This window comes from Macaca nemestrina, chromosome X, assembly GCF_043159975.1.
Source record: "Macaca nemestrina isolate mMacNem1 chromosome X, mMacNem.hap1, whole genome shotgun sequence".
Lineage (NCBI taxonomy): Eukaryota > Metazoa > Chordata > Mammalia > Primates > Cercopithecidae > Macaca > Macaca nemestrina.
This window is the reverse complement of record NC_092145.1, coordinates 111110360-111128962: the sequence shown is the minus strand read 5'-3', so window position 1 is coordinate 111128962 and position 18603 is coordinate 111110360. Positions and strand designations below refer to the sequence as shown.

Here is an 18603-nt window from a genome sequence, read left to right as displayed (position 1 = left end):
CCGTGTGTGTGAGTGAGCATGTGTTGGGACCTCAGATCCTGAGAGTACTGACGCTGCTTCTGTGTAGGCCTCTGGGCACACCCGTGTGACAGTGCCCCTATGGGTCCTGAGGCTGGCTGTGGGTGTGCGCCTTGGGGGATGTGGGTTGTCAGGGCTGTGCTTGTGTGTGATTGTGTGACGATGCAGCTTTGAGGTTGTTTGAGTGTACTGAGGCAGGCTCTCTGTGTTTTGGGGTTTATGTTGAGTGAGGGACAGGATTGTGACATTTTGTGTGTCTATGTGACTTTTCCAGCCCTGAAGTCATCTGTGCGAGCAGCTGAGGCAGGCTGTGTGTGGCTGGTTGTGAAGGCTCTTGTTTGGCTGCAGGGCTCGACTGGGGGGTGTGTCTGGGGCAGAGGTCGGGGCTGGGGCCAGGAATGGGGCCCCTCTGAGCAGCCTTGGGGCAAAGGATATGATGGGGGAGGGATGGCTGCCAATGGGGGAACAGGGGCCCTGGCAGGCAAGACAGGGGAAATCTCACTTCTTGTTCCCTGTGGGCACATCCAGGGCCTGTCATCTCTGACCCCACCACCTCTGCCTCCCACCAGTTTGGCCCCTGTTCGTCCGTCCTCCTTTCCTTGATCTTGAGGTCAGGGGCCAGGTGTAGGGTTGGAACACCTGCTTGGCCTCTGGCTCCGTTTCTTGCGGAACTCCAACTCATCCACGGTCCACACAGCCCCCTTCTCGCTCTCCACCCGCACAAAGCACTTGTGCAGGCTCAGGTTGTGGCGGATGGCGTTCTGTGGAAGGCCGGGGACGGGGAGCAGGTGGGCGTCAACCTCTGAGGCCAGCAGCCACCACCAGCAACCCACATCCCGTTCCTCCCCAATGTGCCTATGAGCCCAGCCCCAGGCCTGCCCACTTCGAGCTGCGGTGGCACTTGAGGCCATCCCAGCCACCGCCACCTCAGAGGAGCTCACCTTCCAGGTGGCAGGATGGTTTCTGAAGAAGGCAAACATGCGTGTGAACCAGTGGTAGATCTCATTGAGTGTCCGCTGCTTCTCTGGAGCCTCCAGGATGGCCTGGAAGTTGGGGGGTGGGATAAGGGGCACGTTCCCCAAAGTTGGGGTTTAGAGGGGCTGTGACCTACCCTGAGCCATCTGACATGGGGGTGGAATTGTGGGGGCAGATAATCAGGGACAGGACTAGATGTGGGGTGAAGCATGGGGTCAAAGATGGAGTTAGAAAAGGGGTGAAGTGTCGGGTCGGGCAGGGTTAGATGTGGGGTGTGGGTATGGTTGTTCTGGGATTAGGTAACGGATCAGGACTGAGGTTGGGAGTGGGGTCTTGTTCAGGGCTAGGGCTGAAGTGAGGTGAAAGGTCTGGGATGGAGTTGGAGTTGGGGTTCTCTGTGGAGGTGACATTTCAGGGTTGGGGAAGGTGAAGGGTCAGAAGTGGGGTCAAGGATTTGGAAGGGGTAAAGGGCGAGGCCAACTTAAGGGTCAGAGAAGGGGTGGGTTAAGAGTCAGGCTGGGGGTGAACTCAGGTGGGTCTAGGGGTGAGGGATGGGATGACGTGGCTTTAAGTCAGGAGCCAGAGATGGGTTGAATTATTGAGTATCTTACATGTCAGGGACGTGGTTAGGTGATTAGGCTCGGGGCAAGGATGAGGTTAGTTGTGGGGTTCGGTGTGGAGTGAGGCTGAGGGTCAGGGAATTTGATCAGTTTGAATTCAGGAATGGGATTACAGAGTCAGCGATGATGATTGCAGTGAGGTTATCAGTCAGGATGGGACTAGGTCAGGGCTTCAGTTCAGAGATAGTTGGGGAATGTCTGGTATCATGTAGGGGTGAGGTTCAGATTTGGGGTTAGGTGTGGGGCTAGGATGAAGGTTCTGAGAAGGCATTGGGGACGCTGAGATGAAGGAGTTGGGATGGGGTGATGAAGTTAAGGGTCAGATGAGTGTTACAAGGAAAGGCTGGGAATGGTGCCCAGCTGGGGGTGTATTGACATACTGGAGTACGTTGGGGCCAGGGAAGGAGATGGGGTTGGGTTGGCATAAAGGCTGGGGAAGGAGTTAGAGTAAGAGCTGGGGTATGTTTAGGGCAAGGTGCAGAGATGGGGTTAGCTTTGGGCTATTTTATAGGTCCAGGAGAGGGTTAGGTATGGGGCTGAGGTGGACATCTGGAAGGGGATAGGTTTAGGGTCAGAATTTGGCATGCTCTGGCCTGGATAGTGGTTTAGGTTTGGATTCGTGGACAGGTTTGGGGTGAAGCTAGCATGAGGGGTCACATGTGAGGCGTGGCTTGGGGCTCCTTGGGGCTGGGGCTTGGGAATGGAGGAACCCACTCTGAGGGCGCTCAGGGGGAGACAGGAGTTTGGGAGGCAGGTCCCCCACCCCATCTTTGTCTTCCTCCTCCTTGGGGCCGAGCTGCCCTGCTTACCCAGCGGATGAGCGTGGCATAGGTGAAAGGGGGTCGCATATTGTGGAACTTGAAGTAGTCCATGTTGTGAAGGAACTCTGTCAGAGGGTGGGGATGAATCAAGCCCCATGCAGGACCTCCTAGCTAGCTCCCTGTCCCCTCTCCCTACAAGGTGAGTCTACAGGCCTGAGATCTCACCGTCAACACCTGTGTCCACGGGCACAGGTACTGTTTGCTGAGCACCTGACATAAGTTGTATCATTTATTCTTAGCACCACTTCTGCCAAAATAGTTCTCCCCGAGGTTGCAAAGAAGCGGAGTAACTTGCATACCAAAGGATGCAAGAGGTTAAATGGCAGAGCCAGGATGACAGTCAAGGTCTCTGATCCCTGCTAAGCCTACAGGCCAGGCCTGGTGGACAGCAGTGGATAGGTGAGCTCGGGCGAATCCACCCCGATTTTCCTTGGTCAGGGGAGGAAAGGAGGTGCTCCTGGAATTACTTAGCAGGGTCCCTCCCTTCTGATGGCCGAATGTAGTAGCTGGAGTCCAGAGTGGGTGAGGCATGGCCCCAATCCCCAGGGGAGTCAGAGCTAGGGGCCAGATACTCGAGACCATATGGGGGACTTTCAGGCCACGAACATTCTGAAAGGAAGCTTTTGTGAGCGGATGCATTTTCCCAAAGGCTGAGTGGTGGCAGCTGCGGCGGTGGTGGTGGTGGGAAGGGGCAGCATGGAGCTCCTTTGCACCCTCCTCCCAGAGCCTGTCAGGATTAGGAGCTTGGGAGCACTGTGTAGTGCAAGGACCATTCTTACCTGGGAATGTGCTGTTTCCATGGCTACCCCACAGGTGCCTCCGCACAGCAAACAGGCTGTCAGGGGCCTCCCGGGGGCCAGACCAGGCTGGGACGGCACTGCCTTGGCTGCCAGCAGCTACAATGCAGCAGGAGCCCTTGTCAGATGATGCCTGGGGGAGGGGTAGAGGCTGGTGACCCAGAGGCTTAAACTTCCCACTTTTTACTTTTTATTTTTTTTGAGACTGAGTCTTGCTCTGTCGCCCAGGCTGGAGTGCAGTGGTGCGATCTCGGCTCACTGCTATCCCCCGACTTTCCGGGTTCAAGCAATTCTTCCTTTTTTTTTCTTTTTTTTTTTGAGTTGGAGTCTCACTCTGTCACCCAGGCTGGAGTGCAGTGGCGCGATCTCAGCTCACTGCAAGTTCCGCCTCCCGGGTTCATGACATTCTCCTGCCTCAGCCTCCCAGTAGCTGGGACTATAGGCACCCGCCACCACGCCCGGCTAATTTTTTAGGTTCAAGCAGCCTCAGCCTCCCGAATAGCTGGGACTACAGGTGCCCGCCACTATGCCCCGCTAATTTTTGTATTTTTGGTAGAGACGGGGTTTCACCATGTTGGCCAGGCTGGTCTCGAACTCCTGACCTCATGTGATCCACCTGCCTCGGCCTCCCAAAGTGCTAGGATTACAAGCGTGAGCCACACTGCACCCGGCCCCACTTTATTTTTAAATCAGTGTTTTCCAAAGCAAAGACACCCTCTTCTAAATTCCAGTCTGAAGTGGAATCCCACAAAACAGCATGAGCCATATTTATTAGAGCGCAGGTGTGGATGTCGTATGTGGCCACTGATGCTGAGACCATGAGCTGGGGTTGAATAGGGCTCTTTACCACTCAATCGTGACCTTGGGAAAGTCACCTAAACCTCCCTGGCCTCAATTTTCCTCATCTGTACATTGGCATCATGAGAAATAAACTACCACCAGCAAAGCACTCAAAAACAGTGCCTGGCCTCCAGGGCTGGGTTCATGGGTGTGTGACCTGTGCGGTTATGTGGCACCCTGTGCTTTGTTTAATGCTCTGTGGTCGCCATCTTGAAATCTGAACAAGGGGCCCTGCAGGTTACATAGCTGGTCCTGCTGGCGCACAGCCTGCGTCTGGAAAGTCTTTGGCTATTTGCATTTGCTTTGACAACTCAGGATCACAGTGTTTGGGGATCTTGGGGTCAGAGGGTTTGTAAGTGGAGGGGGACAGATTTCTAGGTCTGGGCATGTTTGGAGCTGGGGACAGGGGACCCTAGCTCTCAGGACCTGCATGTGAGGTTAGGTTCCCTGCACCCTGCAGACCTCCTCCCTGCCCCCCAGCGGTCTGAGTCTGCCACCACCAGTCCTGGGGTCGCTCACCACAGATGAAGCCTTGGTCAGTGCCATTTTCCCAGCCAGGTGGGCCTGCATAGCACTCAGCTTCTCCTTCTCCAGCACCAGCTGTGAAATGGCACAAACATGAGGCCTCAGCCTGGCCCTTCTCTGCCACATCTTTGCCCAGGCTACGGTATTCCCTGGGAGTGCCCACTCCTCTTCCTTCCTTTATATCAGCCCTCGTCCCAGGTGAACTTGGTTTCTGGCACATGGTGGACAGAAGGTTTTGTGTACTATCCCTGTCCCCTACCCCCCACTGCCCTGGCATTACCTGCTGCTCCAGAGACTGTACCATCTCTCTCTGGAGGAGACATTGTGCCCTGCCCTTCTCATCCAGAAGATGGTCTGCTTGGCAGTGCCTAAGTAGGGAGAAGATTCCATGCAGGTGACCAGGACAGGCCTGGCCTGGCTCAGTGCTCTGAATGGGGAGGGCCCAAACCCTCTGGGAGGTCTCTCGTTTGAGCCCCAGCTCCTCTCCCCTCTCTATCTCAGTCTCTGTCTCATACTCCTCATTCCCTTAACACATGCCACTCGGCACCTACTGCATGTCAGGCCTGAGCTCACCACTTGAGCCTGGCCAGGGTGCTGGAGATAATATTGGAAGTGTGGTGAGCTGAGAATGGGCCAGGGAGGTGAGAGTGGGCAAGGCATTCCGGGTGGAGGGGACGGCCTGTGCAAAGGCCTGGCTGCAAGGAAGACAGGACATGCGGGGTTGCTGCTAAGGGTTGTGTGCAGTGTGTGTGTGTGAGAGAGAGAGAGAGAGGAGAGAGAGAGAGAGAGAGGCATGGGGGGACTGAGGGGAGGCAGCAGCAGCCATCTAGAGGAGCTAGAACTTTGGGGACAGTAGAATAAGGCTGGCATGTTGGCATGAGGAGTAGCAGGGCAAAGCAGTTAGGAGTGCAGAATCTGGAGCCTGGCTGCATGGGTTCAAATCCCAGATCTGTCACTCAGGAACTGGGAGATTTTGATCAAGGCACTTAACCTCTTTGGCCTCAGTCTCCTTGTCTGTAAAATGGGGGTAAATAACAGAACAAATGTTTCTTATTATACATATGAGGAAACTGAGGTCCAGAGAAGCTAAGTAATTTGTCCAAGGTCACACAGCTAGTCAGGGATGGAGCTGGGATTTGAACCCACAGTCTCAGAGTTTAGCTCTTTCATCTTACTACTTATTGGGATTAAGCCTGGGCTGAGATCTGTACCCCAGACCTCTCCCCACAAGCCAGGGCCAGTGGACTGGCACAGGCCTGGGCCACTCACTTGAGGAAGTCCTCTGGCTCTTCGAAGACTTTCTCACATCCGGGCCACTTGCAGACACCATTTGCCAGCAGTGGGTAGGAGCTCTGGGGCATGGCCGAAAGGGTGCTGGGGGGATAGAGGGTGTCAGGGGAGGGGATAGGAGGGTGAGGATCCTTCCCAGCCCTGTCCACTGACCTGTCCTTCCTGGGTGCACCAGGATTTGGGAAGGTGCAGAGCAGTGCTGGCTCCCTGGACACCCATTCCAGGCTGGCCACGTTGATCCCTGTGGGTGGGGACAGGGCATCTCTGGAGGCTGTGGGCTGGGCTCTGGAGCTTGACCCACAAGGCCTCTCATTTTGAGCTTCCCACCCTCCTGAGCCTCAAAAACCCTGACTCCCAGGGGGTTCTGCTGTCCCCAAAGTCCCAGGCTTCTGGCAGAGAAGCTTAAAGACGGCCATTCGCAGGTGCTGACATTTTGACTAGCTTTGTAAAGCTCTGTGGTTTCGTGATTTTGACATTCTGCATCTTTAAGGTTCTGCACCTGACATTTTTTGGAGGTTGGAGTTTCCAAGCCTCTGAGACCTGACACCTTTGACCCTCAGAGGACTGCAATTCAGAATAGCCTACACTGCTCACGGCCAAGGATCTGGGGACCCAGGGGTTCTGTGAAGCCATGGGGTATGGGCTGAGGTGTTACCAGGTGGGAGGCCAGGCCGGGCCTTGAGGGAGAAGACCCCAGTGGCAGTGGTGGGTGGCGGGAGGCTGATCATGGCTGGGCTCTCCAGGGGGTGCACCTGCAGCACAGGGGTCCGGGCGTGGGCATCCACCGTTGAGAGCTGGGGGGCACATGTGGGCTGTGGTTCAGCCTGGCTTGGGGTCCCTCCCCACAGTTCTCCCACCTGCTCCCTCCTCCCTGCCCATTCACCGTCCATACCTGGTGCATGAAATGTGGCCTGTCCTGGAGGAGTGCCTGTAAGTGGGGCAAGGGGCCCAGCCGTGCCCCGGAGGGTGCCACCATGACTAGGGGCAGTGTGGGCAGCTGGGCAGAAAGGCAGGTGGGTGAGAGGCCATCCTGATCCTCAGTGTTCTGTGTCTAATTCATATACTCTGCACTGCAAGCCCACATGGTAGATGCTATGATCGTCCCCCTTTTATACGTGTGGAAACTGAGGCTTATGGAGATCGAGTAACTTTTTAAAGATCAAACAGCTAATAAGTCGCAGAGCTGGCCTCAACCCTATCACCTCACCTCCTTGGCCCCAGTCCTCTCCTCTTGTCACATGGGGATGGGGACACATAGCTATGCCCATGGGACTATAATATGGCCTCCTCTTCTCCTGAGACAGTGATTGGGAGGTTGGGGAGAGCCTCCAATCTCTGAGGCCTGGCAGGTGGGGACTTTCTTGGCCCCGCAACATCTGCATAAGTCACAGACTTGCCTGGGACCCAGAAACCACTTCCTGTGCCCCAGCCAGCCCCCCTCCCGCCCGGTGCCACAGTAAAGGTCGGCACCTGTAGGTCCAGGTACCCCACCCTGCCTGCCCCATCCTGGGCCCAGGGCCTCACCTGCAGCTGCGATGGTGGCATAGGGTTCAAGGAGGAAGAGGAGGCATGAGCCCCGCCTCGAAGATCTCGGCCCTGGAAGATTCCCCCAGGGCCCCGGGCCCCCAGCAGGTCTGAGGCTTTGGGCGCAGCCCTCCAGCTGGGCGAGGCTCCTGGGGATGGGCCAAGGGCCAAGGAAGGGGCCGAGGGCTTGCCTGGCCTGGGGTTGGGCATCGGGTCCTTGTCCAAGGGCAGGCTGTGTAGACAATAGGGGAAAGGAGTCACACATGTGCTAGGGCGGTATAAGATACTCAACCACCTGAACCACGTGGACACCCCTCTGGTCAGAGCAGGCATTGGCTGGGACATGTCCCGAGGGGTCCCACAGCTGCACCCCAGCTCTGGACACACACACATACACACACACACACACACACACCCCCAAGAACACAGGCACACATGCATACCCACACACGCCCCACGTGCAGAGGTCTAGCACCTGGCTTGCCTGCCCACACTAGCACAGCCCTGGTGTGGATGTGTCCTCTATGAGGGCAATGGTTGTTTCTCCCTCCACTTGAGAGCTGTTTCAAGCCTCAGGCCTCCGGCCCTCCCGCACCCTGCACAGGCTGTGTTTGCTCATGTTGCCGGAGCTGGTCTTGGACTTTCTCCTGGGAGTCCTATTTTGCCCCAGTGACTAGGCACGGACTCAAAAGATTCATCTGGCTGCTGTGAGTGGAGCTAGTGAGAAGGCTATTGCAATAGTCCTGGCAAATGATGATGCTGGCACAGAATGGGCTGGTGGCAGTGGAGAAGGTGAGAAGTGGGTAGATTCTGAGACTTAATCTGCAGCTGGATCAGGAGCAGTGCTGGCAGCTTGGATGTAGTGGGTAAGAGGGAGGGTCAAAGTAACATGGGTTTTAGCTTGAGCAGCTGGAAGGACCGAGCTGACATTACCTGAGATGGGGGACATGGCGGGGAGTTGGATTGGGGGCAAAAGTGCAGGTGTGGATAGACATGAAGAGTCTGGCATTAGATGTGTGAGTGGAGGAGCTGAGGGGGCAGCTGAATACGGGGGTCTGGATCTCAGGGCAAGGAGGCGAGTCCAGGAGTGTGATCATGCACGGATCCAGCATGGCAAGTGACAGAGAGGAAGAGAGACAGGGTCTCTTGAGCTGGGGCCTGTAGAAGCTTCTCAACCCAATCCCCATCAGAGTTCACTCCAATTTCTGGCCCTCGAGCCTGGCTCATCCTACTCACCCTGCCTCAAATGCCCACTCCTTCTCCTCTTCCCCTGTCCAAGCCACGCAAGGCCTGCTCTTCTATTGTCCTCACCTTGAAAGCCCTCCACAATGGCTCCAGGCCCCTCTATTGAGCCCCAGAATCTTCCACTCCCCGAGGGAAGCACTGGCTTTTCAGGATCCTGTAATCCTGGTCTGAGAGGAAGCCAGAGCTGGAAGGGACTGCCCAGCCAACCCCATTATTACAGAAGGGGATGCTCAGATGCCGAGTTCCATAGTCCCATAGTGACTTGAGAACTCCACTTCTTTCTTTAGGAAGTGTTTCTGTGTGCACATTTTATAAACTCTCTGGTGTGTGTATGTGTGTGTCTGTGTGTCTCCGTCTCTCCATTCCACCTCACGGCACTGAGTTGGGCACACAGCTGCTGAGAGCAGCCCGGGGGAGTATGGAAGGGTTCTGGGGGAGCAGTTGCTCCTTCCTTTCTTTGCTGTCACCTCCTGGGGGTTGACAGAGCCGTGGTGCTGAGGGAGATGAGTGTGAGAATCCAGGTATTAAGTTCTTAGTCTCCTGGGGGCTTAGAACATTACTTCGTGAGAAACAGGAGTGTGGGTCTGTGGAGGCTCCAAACAAGGGCCTGGGAGAGCACTGGTGAGATGAGAAGGTGAGTGAATGAATGAAGCCAGAGATGGGGTGATGTTCCTTCAAGCCGAGGAATAACAAAGATTGCCAGCAACCACCAGAAGCTAGGGGAGAGGCCTAGAACAGCTTCTCCCTCATGGCCCCCAGAAGAAACCAACCCTGGCAACACCTTGATCTTGGACTCTAGCCTCCAGAACTGTGAGATGATCAATTTCTGTTGCTGAAGCCACTCAGTTGTGGTACTTTGTTATAGCAGCCAGAACAAACTAATACCGATTTTGGTGCAAATGGATGTTTTCCACCATTCTGGCCTGGTCCATGCGGCTGGCCTGTGGTCACTTCTGAAGCTGCCTGGACACTTGGCCAGAGCTAAGAATTCTCCCCAAACACATGTGGGATGGCCTGACTCAGTGAAGCATAGATACATTTTCAGACAGGGATGTGGAGATGATCTGTCTGGGGGTAGGGGACCTAGAGGGCCGGGCTGGGCAGCCGGCTTCCTGCACTGTCTGTTGGGACATCCCTTTCTGACTGGGTTTCTCAGAAGCTGCATGGGGGATGTTTCTGGGACGCAGATTATGTTTTCATATCGGGGTCTGCATCTGGGCCCTGTTGTCACAGCCCCCGACTTGCCCAGATTTTTCCGCCATTGACGTCATGGCGGCCGGATGCACCGGGCTTCATCGACACCACGGAGGAAGAGAAGAGGGCAGATACCCCACCCCACAGGTTTCGTTCCAAGAATTGGCTGCCCTGTCCTGCAGCAGGCTTGGCCCAGGTGGGGTGACGTGGGTGCTAGTGGATGTGGTGTCCATCTGGCCACCGTGACAAGCCTCTAGCTCTGTAGACCTGGCCCTTCTTGGGTTGTGGAGAGGACCCAGGTTTGAAGCTCTGAGAGTGCCAGGCAGGCTCCACAGATACTGGGACCCCTGGGGTCTTCAAATAGTATAACACCAGGACTTCAGAATTACAGAGCAGCATTTCTTAGATTTAAAGGATCCTAGAATCTCAAAACCACAGACTGTGGGGTCTATGGTCCCAATGTCTCAGTATGTGTAGGGCCAGTGTCCCTGGTATCCAAACTCCCTGGAACCACCTGAAAGTCAGGCAGCTTGCTGCTTTATAGGGCCTCTTGCCTACCAGACCTGGGACCACAGCTAGCCTCCCCAGGGCCTCAGTCTCCCTGTCCACTCTGGAACAACATTCCCAAATACATGGCCACTCCGCCAGAGATGGCAACGGGGAGGAGGTGGTTGAGGCTGGTGTGTCTTTGGCCTGGGCCTCATCGGGGGAGCTGGAAAAGTCTCAGCCTTCACCAATACAGAGCCCATCACCAGACTCTCTGGAGGGGCCCCACAACCAAGGTTTTCAGGGACCAGCACCAGCTCTGGGGACACACAGCCTGACTGACTGACATTCCTCCATCATCACCACGCTCTGGCCAACTAGGCCTCCTGACTCATGGAGCCCAGGGCCTCACCTAGCCCAGCTCTTGTGAGGCTGGGCCCCACACTGTGATCGTGGATCGTCCAACCTGTGAGAAGCTGGGGTCCAATGTGTGAGAAGGCAGAAGGGGGAATGGTAGCCCAGGTCCCCCTTCCCCCTTCTGGGTGCTGAGGGATAAACTGAGGCCTGTAGTTGAGGAGAGAGCCAGAGCCAGGGTCCTACCTAGAGTCCTGAGATCTAGGCTTGGATTGCAACTCTGCCGCTGCATTTTGGCGAGACCCTGGGATCTCTGGTCCTCAATTTGCCCTTCTACACTGAGCAGGGAGAGGCGTGGAGTCGACGAGGGCCAGGGCCCTTCTACACTGTGTCTGGTTAAGTCATTAGGTGTCTGCAGGGCTTCAAGTTGACAAGTGCCCCTCTATCCAGGGGACTGGCTGAGAGATAGGGATACATAGAGACAAAGAGACACACACAAAGAGCGAGCAAGAGAGAACAAGAGATAGAGACACTGAGAGAAATGGAGACATACATGGAGAGCCAGAGTGCATACGCGCGAGAGGATTGCCTCAAATAAGAACATTTGCTGGTCTCTGGCTGGTTCAACTGATGCTGCCTGAAATAATCAAGAATAAAGAAGGACAAGGTGCCAGGGACGCCCATGGCTGGGTATTGAATTGTATTGCAAAGCAACAATCAGCAAAACAATGTGGTCCTGGTATAAGAACAGATACTGGGGAAGAGAACAGAACAGAAAGCTTGGACATGGACCCACGTATGGAGAGAACTGAGTTTGTGATGAATGTGGCATTTCAAACTGGAGGACCATGGAGGATGGATTGTTTAACAAATGTGTCTGAGATAATTACAGAGAAGATAAAGTTATTGAATGAATAATCAGTCCATTATCCCAACAACCCCTCCCTGCCCAGTTTGAAATGTCACCACCATCATATACCCTAAAATACCCAGATCCATTCAAGATATAAGCTTTAATACCTAATGCTGATCTTGGGTTTATTGTGTGTCAGGCCTTGTGCTAAGTATTTACTGTGGTTAAAAATTTTAATCTAAACAAAGACTCCTGAGGAAGGTACTATTATAATCATTACAGTACATATGAGGAAATGGAGGTACGGAGAGGTTAAGTGCCTGGCTAAAAATCACACATATGGCTTGGGGTGACGCTGGGTTTGTCCCAGACAGTCTGGCTCCAGTACCCACACTCTTAACCTCTATAGTAAATGGAAAAAATGAAGCCATAAAAGAGACTAGAAGCCAACATAGGTGAACATTTATCTCATTTTCAAGTGGGAAAGGACTTTCTAAGCACAAAACCAGAGACAGAAGCCACAGAAAAAAATACTAACCTATTTGACTATATAAAACCATCATAAGCATCACAAAAAAACACCATAAACAAATAGAAAAAAACAAATGATGAATTGGGGAAAATATTTGCTATATATGTATGGCTGATGAAAGGTTAATAACCAGTCCAAATAAACAGCTGTGGCAAATCAATAAGAGAAAAATAAGATGAACACCCTATTAGGAGTAAGGACGTAAGGACGTGACCAGACAACCAAAAAAGAAAAAAAAAAAAAAAAAGAAAAAAGCACAAATGGCCAACAAACAGTAAAAGTAATCAAAAGATGCAAATTTCAACAATGTGATAATGTGTTTTTCTTACCTGTAATGTTGGGAAATAATTAAAACATAATAATACTCACCCAGGGTTAGGTTAGGTAGAGGGAGCATAAAATAGGACAATCTTTTGGAAGGAGAATTTGCAGAGAGGGTCATAAACTTTAAAAATGCATGTTCCCTTTGCCCCAGCAACTCCCTTTTCAGGAATCCAAGGAAGCAGTCAGGGAAGTTTATAGAAAAAAACAAGAAACAACTGGAATGTCCAACAACTGGCACTTGGTCAAATCAATCAAAGTTCATGCTGATGTGAGGACAGTCTTGTCCCTCAGGAAAGATCATGTATTCAAACAATTTCTAGTAAGCTTCAAAAACACTACTATTAATTGAATAAAGCAGGAACAAAACCAATATATAGCATGATTCTAATTTGGTTACAGAGATACTAATAGCTAACACTTCGTGAGCACTTATTGTGTGCCAAACGCTATGCTAAGCCTGCAGAATCGAGCTCATCCCAGCCCTGAACAACCTGCTCGCTTCCTGAACATGGACTCTGGTCACACACATGCAGTCCTGGGGTAGGTCCACACAGCTAAACCATGGTTGACAATGGCGTGAAGTGCTCCCTGCCCCCACCCCCACCCCAAGGGTCTCCTCTAAAGTGATACACGCAAAGTTCAGTTAAGTGCTCAGCTTGCCCAGGCACCTTGCAATCCTGCTACCAGGGTGAACAGAACTGATGCTCACTCTCATAAAATGTAAAGGTCCTCAGTGACATTACTATTATTAAGCGCCAGCTGTGCACAAAGCTCTAGGCTGGATGCTGGCTGGGATGGCGGGAGGGTGGGGGGAAGGCAAGAAAAGAGAGTGGGAGAGATGGAGGAAAGGAGATCGATGGAGTGTAGTCAAGATGGAGGAGACAGAGACAGGGGAGATGGTCAGAGGCCAGGAGAGATGCGGGGAAAGAGAGTCTGAGTGTAGCAACAGACAGATGGGAGAAAGAGAGGCAGAGAAACACGTAAAAGAGCGAGACAGGGTGAGCAGAGAGACAGAGAAGGATGAGAGGCATCAAGAGCTAAGAGACAAAGAGATGAGAGAGATGCAGTTGAAATTTTCAGTTGCACCTGGACAGCATTTCAAGTTGTTCAAAGCTCTGAAATCCATAAAGACTGGCAGCTGACATATTTTTAAAATCCTATCCATCTACGTATCAATTGATGAATTCATTTATCTTTGCCCCTGCCCACGCATTAAGTACTTCACCTTTAAGTCTTCTGCCATTTATTCTATTATTATTTTTTTAAAGACCTTACCTGGCTGGAATCACGGTAGCTGGGTACATCCCAATGTACCAGAGGGCCCCTGACCCCCCGGTGCCTACCTCCCTGCCATCTCCTCCAATGCGGCCCACACCTGGTAGGGGAGAGCGGGGACACTCACCTTGGTGAAGTGGACTGACAGAAAAGGATCAGCCTGGCTTGTGGGAAACTGTCACGTATCAAAAACAACTTTGCTTTTATACCGAGAAGAAAAACCACGCTGTACGGTGTGGAAGCCGCAGACCTCTCTCTTCTAATAATCCAAATTTTTTTTCGATGAGTGTGTACGCTGATAATCACGGGGTGGGGGGGGTTCTCATAGTTTTCTCTCTCTCTCTCTCTGTGTTTCTCCTTTTCTTGATTATGAGACTTAAACGGAAATTTTGAAATTTTGGGTTTTTTTCTTTGCCCTTTACGAGTCATCTGAAAATATGATTTCTTCCCCTCACCACAGAGGTGAGAGGTATCAATGAGATAATAGGGCTCATGAGAAACCACAGTTTTTAAAACAAGAGTGTGTAGAGTGTGAAAAAAAAAAAAAAAAAAAACAAGGGAAAAGAACTAAAATAAATCACAGGGCCAACCCGAGGCAGGCAGAGATACCATTCTGTGAGTGAGAAGATATTTGAGGGTCTCTGGGGAAAGAAAGAAAGAATCTGAAGCTCTATGTGTGGATGGGAAATGCCAGTGAAAGAGACAGAATAGGGCTGGGTTCCCAGAGGCCTTGCCGTGCTCCAGGCCTCAGTTTCCCCATAGATGAAATTGATATGGTCCCCACTGCTCAAACTACCCAGCGAGGGGAGTTCTGGACCCCCTGCAACACCCCTCCCACAGAGGGTGAGGGGCATGTAAGTTACTTCATGGAGAAGAAAGTGGAGAGTCCACCGTCATCCCCTACAATTCAGGGAATCGAAGAGTCGGAGAATCCCTGGCTCCCAGAATCTACTGATAGTTACTGAATGAAGAAAGAGAGAAAAGTCTTGCCTCATCACGTTTTAGGGCTTGAGTGCCCTGACCCAGCCACTGTCCCACTGCGAAGGTCCCTAGCAGGTCCCCAGTATTAATGCATCCATCCTCACGAAGAAGCCCAGAGGCCCACTGGGACCCTGACCCTCTTGTTTCAGGAACATCATGGCCTGATCCTTCTGAGGCCCTCAGCCTTTGGGATCTTTTGCTTTGAAAAGCCCCAGATTCCAAGGATTTAGGATTCCAAATATCCGCCATCATCTCAGTAGCTGATGTTTATCTTGAATTTTCCATGGGTCAGATACAGTGCTGAACATGTCTCACAAGTGATCATGTTCAAACCTCACCATGGCCCCTTGAGCTCCATCTCATTATTATTGTATTGCTGTTATACAGATGAGGAAAATGGAGGTATAAGTAGTCAAGCAACTTGCCCAAGATCACAGAGCTGGCGAGTGTGGGTCCCGCTTTCTTTGGTGCTGGGCTTTGAAATCCCCAAGTTTTCCTGAACTCGATGGTCTCAGGTTTTAAATTCTAGGATGTGATGACAGGGAGATCCTGGGATTTGGAGAGTCCTTGGAGACTTGAAGCTTGTGAGGTTTTTAGGTTGTCCGGGAATTGGCGGCTGCATTTCTTGACCTCAGCAGGCACTCTATCCAACCACTGGTCAGCATGGTAGACCAGCCCCCAGGGGCTTCTCCTGACAGGCCATGGTGGAGACTTCCAGCTGCCAGCACCCTGCAAAGCCCAGGGTTCTAGTTGTCCAACGTCCACTCCAGCCCTCTACAAGACTGGCTTCAGACCTGGGGAAGAGAAATTGGAAAGGGCTTTTTATTTACATGATACAAATCTGGTGGCCAAGACCCACCCCTTCACCCTTTTGCCCCCTTTCCTCCCCCAACCTTCTAAGCCCTCATAAAAAGGAGGGCCTCTTTCCTCAACTCAGACTCACCCTTCTGGAAAAGCCCAGAGTGGGCCTGATGGCCTGGCTTTGTGAAGACAAGAAAAAAAAAAAAAAGAAGAAGAAGAAAAAAAAAAGACCTTAAAAAAATCAGCCAACAACAATTAAAAAAAAAAAAAAAAAAAAAAAAAAGTACCCAACCCTCCCTACCATTAGTTCAAAACAAAACTTTCACTGGTTGAGACTTCTGAGTTGGTGGGACACATCTGAGACCCAAAAATGGCTTGGGTGTGTTGGACAGCCAGGGGAGGCACCAAGGTGGGAGGAGGTCCCCTGCTTGGAGGCCTGCAGGGACCCCGTGTACAGCAGTTGTTTAACAGATGTCACAGCATGTGGGAGGGAGCAAGGGAGGAGGTGAGGAACATGCATGTCAGGAAGAAGTCCTGGGGAGCTGATTCTAGTGATGGTCCCAAGGTTAATGACCCCTTGCAGTGATGGTCCCAAGGTTAATGATCCCTTGCAGTGATGTTCCCATGGTTAATGACCCCTTGCTCCCTGCAGACTTGGGTCGGAATGTTCCCTACGCCTCCTGTGTAATTATAAACCAGGCCAGTTCTATCAGTGGAGGCCTTGTTCCCCGCCCCAGCACCTGTCCCCTCCTGGAAATGGGGGCTAGTTTTCTCTCTCAAGATCAGAGGTGTGGGCTGCATTCTCCTTACACCTTCTCCAGACCATCTGTCCCTTACTGTCACTCACTCCATGAAAGAGAGTGGCCAGAGAGATAGGAGGCAAACAGAGTGAAGGTGGTGGCCGAGAATGTCAGCTGGCCCCTTGGGCAGGGCCCAGGGTGTGAGAGGGAAATGCTACGGCTGCTGAAAGCCAAGATCCTTGCAGAATGGGGGCTGGGGTCAGAAGGGCAGAGAGGGGTAGAGGTCGCTACCTCCCCTCTATACTGGACTATATCCTCTCTCATGGAGGGCTTCTCGGGAAGGAGACTGCGAGGGTTGGGAGTTGGGGGTGACTGGGCAAGATTAAACGGGTCAGGAAAAGTCCCCAGAGACAGGGGCCTCTGACAAAGACTTGAAGGAGATGAGGGAGGGAGCCAGCTAGATATCTGAGGAACTCCAAAGGAAACAGCCAGGGCAAAGGTCCTGAGGTGGGAGTATACCTGATTTGTTCAAGGTCTACAAAGAGGCTGGTGTGGTTAGTGTGGAGAGAGCAAGAAGAAGAGAAGTTGGAGGTGAGGTCAGAAAGGGGACTTGGAGGTTAGACCACACAGGACCTTGTAGGCCATGGTAAAGACTTTGGCTTCAACGCTGAGTGAGGACGAAGGCATGACAGGGTTGTGAGCAGAGGAAAAACATAAACTGTGTTAGGATTTAACAGGAAACCCCTGAATGCTGAGTGTACAATGGAGTCTAGGGACTGAATGTGAAAGCAGGGGACCAGCAAGGAGCTGGTTACTGCAGTAGTCTAGGTGACTGGTGATACTGCTGCTAGTGGAGGTGGTGAGAAGAGGGTGGATTTGGTAAATATTTTTAATAGACAGCCAAAAGGATTTGTTGAAGACTGAGGGTCTTGGAGCCAGATCAGGACAGACAATGCCCAAACCAGGTGGGCAGGAAGGAGTCCCTGGACTATTTGCCAGCTTGAACTTTTAGGTGAGAAAAAAATAAAGTTCTATCTTGCTTAAGCCCCCATTATTTTATGATTTTTCTGTTACTTGCAACTGAACATGTTTCTTTCTAACTCATGGACATCCTGGACATGGAGACCTGGGGAGAGGGGCTGCTGGAAGGATCACCTCCCTCCTAGGATGCTGTGAGGTTCTAATGAGGTAACAGCATGCTCAGAACCTGGCACTCAGTAGGTGTTCAGTAAATCTTCCCAGGATGGAGATGGAATGTATGAATGGATGTATTCAGCAGACAAAAGCTGCAGTTGAGTTCCCACAGAAGGTGAGACTGCAAAAGGAGAGTGAAAGGAGTTCACTAGATGGAAGCAGCAGAAGGAACAGCACTCTTGCGAGAGGGAACAGTAGCAGCAGAGATGGGCGGACAGAAAGAAGCGAGGTGAGGCCCCTGTGGGGTGTGGAGTATCAGGTTGGGCAAGAAGGACAGGGCTTTGATTGTGATTCCATTGGTCAGAAGCTACTCATATGCCCAATCGACTTCTGGTAGCGGACAGTCAGCCTCAGTGTTTGCTAAGCTGAAATTTTAAAAAGTGAATCCTTCAGAAAGTTAAATATCCTATTCGGCCATTCATTCAACAATACTACCAAGTCCTGGAGGGTGCTTGCGGTTGACAATCAGGGGCATTCTTGGCTTGTGGCACTGCTCAAGCAAAGGTTGGAGTTGGGCAGGGAGGACCCAGTAACTAACTGCAACAGGAGAGTCCTTTTCTCTTTCCTAGGTCACGCACCAGGGTGTGGTCTAGGCCTTCAGAGGCTCTGGGTATTCCTGGGACCATGGGGAGTCACGGAGGATTAGGGAGAGGGTAACTCCATCCCTGAGAGGCACATATTTCCTAATGGCTGCCTGCGTTCTTTGGTCCTGCTGTCCGGCCACCCAATAGCTCAGACTATGCCTACACAGCGTCCTCCCCTCCGGCCTCCTCATTGGCTACTCATGCCTCCCTTCACACCACCTACACCGCCCCCGTCGGCTCTGCTGTTTTCGCGTCTTGCCTCCAAGCCCTCCCTCCGTCCCCGAGGCACTTTCTAGCCACGGCATTGGTTCATCCCATACTGCTCTTTATGGTCTCGCCGCCTTCACCCTGGCTCCCTCATTGGCTATCCGCCATCTCTCGTCCTCGCTCCCGCCTTCAGCCTCCACCTCCATTGGCTCGACCCCCTATGGTCCCACCTCCGTGGCCGCTGACACACCCGCCTCTTGGTCTCCTTTTAGCCTTCCTATTGGCTAGCTCCGCCTTGGCACCGCCCTCAAAGCCGTAGTGCACGCTCACAAGCCTTCCCATTGGCTTGCTGCAGCTATATCGTCATCCCGCGCGCGGCTCTCCATTGGCTGATCTCTGTCTCTAGCTTCTGTTCCACCGCCT

The 18603-nt window shown here is 52.4% G+C and overlaps 1 protein-coding gene across 7 annotated transcripts; it reads right to left on the bottom strand.

The window, feature by feature from the left end:
• Window positions 1-505: 505 nt before the first annotated feature.
• LOC105493930 (forkhead box P3) lies at window positions 506-18586 on the bottom strand. 7 transcript variants are annotated; one of them, XM_011761950.3, is made up of 13 exons: window positions 18411-18563; window positions 13801-15448; window positions 7411-7642; window positions 6779-6883; window positions 6542-6680; window positions 6040-6127; window positions 5866-5970; window positions 4877-4964; window positions 4591-4671; window positions 3214-3364; window positions 2423-2499; window positions 960-1061; window positions 506-779 (listed from the first exon to the last, which is right to left on the bottom strand). In XM_011761950.3, exons 2-13 carry the CDS (start codon window positions 14100-14102, stop codon window positions 630-632), a joined length of 1620 nt encoding a protein of 539 aa, XP_011760252.1. In that variant the 5' UTR covers window positions 14103-15448; window positions 18411-18563; the 3' UTR covers window positions 506-629. The 7 variants fall into 7 exon arrangements, 6 of the variants coding, with proteins under 6 accessions (XP_011760252.1, XP_070944748.1, XP_011760254.1 ...); XM_071088647.1 differs by lacking the exon at window positions 5866-5970 and having other exon boundaries at window positions 18411-18586; XM_011761952.3 differs by lacking the exon at window positions 6779-6883 and having other exon boundaries at window positions 18411-18557.
• Window positions 18587-18603: the final 17 nt, after the last annotated feature.